At 51.0% G+C, this 3,475-nt stretch overlaps 1 protein-coding gene across 1 annotated transcript in view; it reads right to left on the bottom strand.

Moving 5' to 3' along the window:
* UBE2T (ubiquitin-conjugating enzyme E2T (putative)) overlaps positions 1–3,475 on the bottom strand; it is a gene marked incomplete at its 5' end in the record, with an annotated part of 4,526 nt that overhangs the window by 567 nt on the left and 484 nt on the right. Inside the window, 5 exons of the mRNA XM_009070503.1 lie at positions 8–92; positions 950–1,027; positions 1,252–1,350; positions 2,068–2,173; positions 3,027–3,096. Coding sequence (XP_009068751.1) covers positions 8–92; positions 950–1,027; positions 1,252–1,350; positions 2,068–2,173; positions 3,027–3,096 — 438 coding nt within the window. The remainder of the gene's footprint in view (positions 1–7; positions 93–949; positions 1,028–1,251; positions 1,351–2,067; positions 2,174–3,026; positions 3,097–3,475) is intronic.

Here is a 3,475-nt window from a genome sequence, read left to right as displayed (position 1 = left end):
ATCTCACTCCCTTTTCTCTTCTGCACAGTGGAGTCACTGGTGCTGGTGCTTGTTTCACTCTGGTTGGTTTTCTCTTCCAAGGAATTGCAAGCCTAGGATGAGTCAAGAAAAAAAAGCAGGAGCTGTGGATAATCCAGTTTCACAGCCCTGGGAAGACCTTGTGCTCCACCACAGTCAGAGCTGGTGGTGCTCCAGCTCCTGCCCTTAATTAATAGCTCTTAATTATCCCACTCCCACTGTTGGGAATTTTAGGAAGGGGATGACAGGAGAGCAGGACAATGACTGAGCAGACACACAGATGTTGCTGCCAGGATCTGTGCCCTCCCAACAGCCACACAGTTCACTTGGGAATGGATTCAGAGCTGGAGCAGTGAGTGTTCCCTGTGGAAGATCCTGGGGCTTCCACAGGAAACACCTCTCCCTCCTGGAAAGGTGTTACCCACATGAGGTGCAAGGAGGGAAAGCACTCAGGGAAGTGAGAGAGCTCAGAAGTAACTGATTTGGGGGATCTGATGTGCTGAAGTGTGATTTGGTTTTATGGGACTCAGCAGGGAGGGTGAGGAATGGGACAGGAAAAGGGGAAGGGAGATGCGAACAAGGCTGAACTCCAGCAGGAACAGGGAGAGAACAGGTGTAGTGGCATCAGGCACAGCCACAGGAGGACATGGAGCAGAGCTGAGGAAGAGTAGGGCTGCAGGATCCCCAGGAAAGGGTTTGTCCCACTGCAGTGTCCCTGACCCTCCTCCAGCACAGCACAGTGAGTGAACACATGGAATTGGAATGATGGAATAGAATGAGCTTAAATAAAAAAAAGGACAATGGGATTAAATAGAGATCCAGAACATAGAACAAAAGGGGGGGAAAGAAAGGACAAAGTAAGGGAAGCTGGGACAAGAGGAATGCTTCCAGGATAGAGCTACACCTGAGGAGTGGAGCACATGGTCCTCACCCTCTGCACTGCGTGTTTCTCTGTCCACTCCTTGGCATTGAGCAGGAACAGCTGCTTGTTGTACTTGTACTCTGAGGACTGAAGGTGAACACCAAGACAAAGATGTAACATCACCCTGAGAAGCTGGGGCTGAAGTCAGGCCTTGGACACCCCAGCCCTGACCATCACTCCGGGCCCCAACTGCCTCAGGGATCCTAGGGATGCCCCAGCCTGATCCAGTGTGTTAGCCCAGAGTGAGTGAAGCAGCAGCTCACCCCAAATCCACCCCCTGTGCCCATGGAGAGGGATTTGAGCTCACATACAATGTCTGCCATGAGAGGGTCATCAGGGTTGGGCTCTGCCATCAGCAGCTGGATGGAGGTCAGCAGGGTGGAGATGTTCAGGGAAGGCCTCCAGGCACCCTGCAAGGGAATGGGCTGAAAGCAGCAGTTCTGAGGGATAAATCAGCCCAAGGGTTGGCAGAGACACCTCAAGAGCATCAGCCCTTGAACCCAATCAGTTCAGAGACATCCCAGGACATACAGCCCTTGAACCTAACCAGCCCAAAGGCTGCCAGAGACCCCTCAGGACCCTCAACCCTCAAACCCAACCAGCCCAAGGGGTCTCAGAGAGCCCCAAGGACACACAGCCCACAGCAGCCTCAGGACCTACAGCAGCTAATCCCCCATGGCAAACCCTGCTCTCACACCAGGCTCCAAGGAAGCCTGACTGACAGCCAGGTCAAGGAGTGTTTGGACAACACTCTCAGGCACAGAATGGGATTTTGGGGTGTCCTGTGTGAGCTCAACTCATGGCCCTGATAGTCTTTGTGGGTCCCTTCCAGCTCAGGCTATTCCATGATTCCCTGGGCTGTATCCCACACTCCTTTGCTGTGTTGGGGGTAGCTCATTTTCTGACCAAATGCCTTTTGGCTCTGATCCTTAAACCCTTGGAAGCCTCTATGGAACAAACCCATCATGTGTGTCTCTAAACAAAGCAGATGCTGCTCAAACTTCCCTCCCTGCTCCTGTGTAAATAAGTCAGGAGCAGAGACATTCAATCAGGCTTTTAGCAGGAGCAGATAAGGAGCTCATTATCCTGCCCAAGGCTCACTTACCCATGGCCAAGCACTGCCTTACCTTTGGGGGTAATTTAAGAACATCCAGGCAAATCCTGCCAGCAGAGTCGATGTTGGGGTGGTAGATGGGGGTCAGGAAGCGAATCTTGGGGGGCTCAAAGGGATACCTGGAGAGAGAAAGAACAAAAAGGTGAGCTTTTATCTGTCAGTCTTCATATCTTCTATCTGTATCACCCCAAGTGATGCCATTGTTTCCTCATCCTGGTCCATGTGACATCCTTCCCCACAAGTCTTTGGAGGAGGCAGTGCTCTGCCTTGGCTGCTTCCAGCTGTGTCCAACTAGCACTTCCCTGGATACCCTTCCCTGGAGAAGCTTTGGACTCATGGACAAGCTCTTTCCAGCTAGCACTTACGTGGATAACCTTCTCAGGAGAAGCTTTGAACTCATGGACAAGCTCTTTCCAACTAGCACTTCCCTGGATAGCCTTCCCAGGAGAAATTTTGGGCTCATGGACAAGCTCTTTCCAGAAAGCTTTGAGACAACAGGACAAGGCAGAAATCATAGCATTGCACTTTTAGGCCATTGATCACCTCTCTTCGATGTTCAGTGAGAAATGAGTCTTTCAACCAGTGGAAATTAATTATGCATTTTAAGTGAAGGGGCTCAATCCCTTTCCTTTGTTGGGAGGATAAAGGAAAGATCCAGAAGGCAACACTTTCAGTAAATACTTCCACTAGTTCACTCAGAACTGAGAGCAGAACTATAGCAGCTCTAAATCATGGAATCACAGTGTGGTTTGGGTTGGAAAGACCTTAAATCCCATCCCATCCCACCCCCTGCCACAGGCAGGGACACCTCCCACCAGCACAGGTTGCTCCAAGCCCTGTCCAGCCTGGCCTGGAACACTCCCAGGGATGGAGCAGCCACAGCTGCTCTGGGCAACCTGTGCCAGTGCCTCAGCACCTCACAGGGAAGAGTTTCTTCCTAATTAATCTCATTAGATGTTGTTGCCCACTTACCTTTCAGGTACAATAATTTCCAGGTTGAATACTCCTTTCTCATATGGTGTGTCTGCACCTCCTATAATTTCTTTAAGAGCAAGAGGAAAACATATGTATTACATTTAAAATAACTTGAATTTGTCCAGCACCTTCCATGTGCCTCCCACAGCTACAGAACTCCTCAGGTCAGAGAATCCCACACTGGTTTGTGTTGGAAGGACCCTAAAGACATCTAGTCTTTAGACTAGGGCAGGGACACCTCCCACCAGCCCAGGTTGCTCCAAGCCACATCCAATCTGGCCTGGAACACTCCCAGGGATGGAACAGACACAGCTGCTCTGGGCAACCTCTGCCAGTGCCTCAGCACCTCACAGGAAGGAATTCCTTCCCAATATCCCATCTGTCCCTGCCCTCTGGCATGGTGAAGCCATTCCCTGTGTCCTGTCCCTCCATCCCTTGTCCCAAGT

Source organism: Acanthisitta chloris, unplaced genomic scaffold, assembly GCF_000695815.1.
Source record: "Acanthisitta chloris isolate BGI_N310 unplaced genomic scaffold, ASM69581v1 scaffold9892, whole genome shotgun sequence".
Taxonomy (NCBI): domain Eukaryota; kingdom Metazoa; phylum Chordata; class Aves; order Passeriformes; family Acanthisittidae; genus Acanthisitta; species Acanthisitta chloris.
Note: the sequence above shows the minus strand (reverse complement) of the source record. Positions and strands in the feature narration are given on the sequence as shown.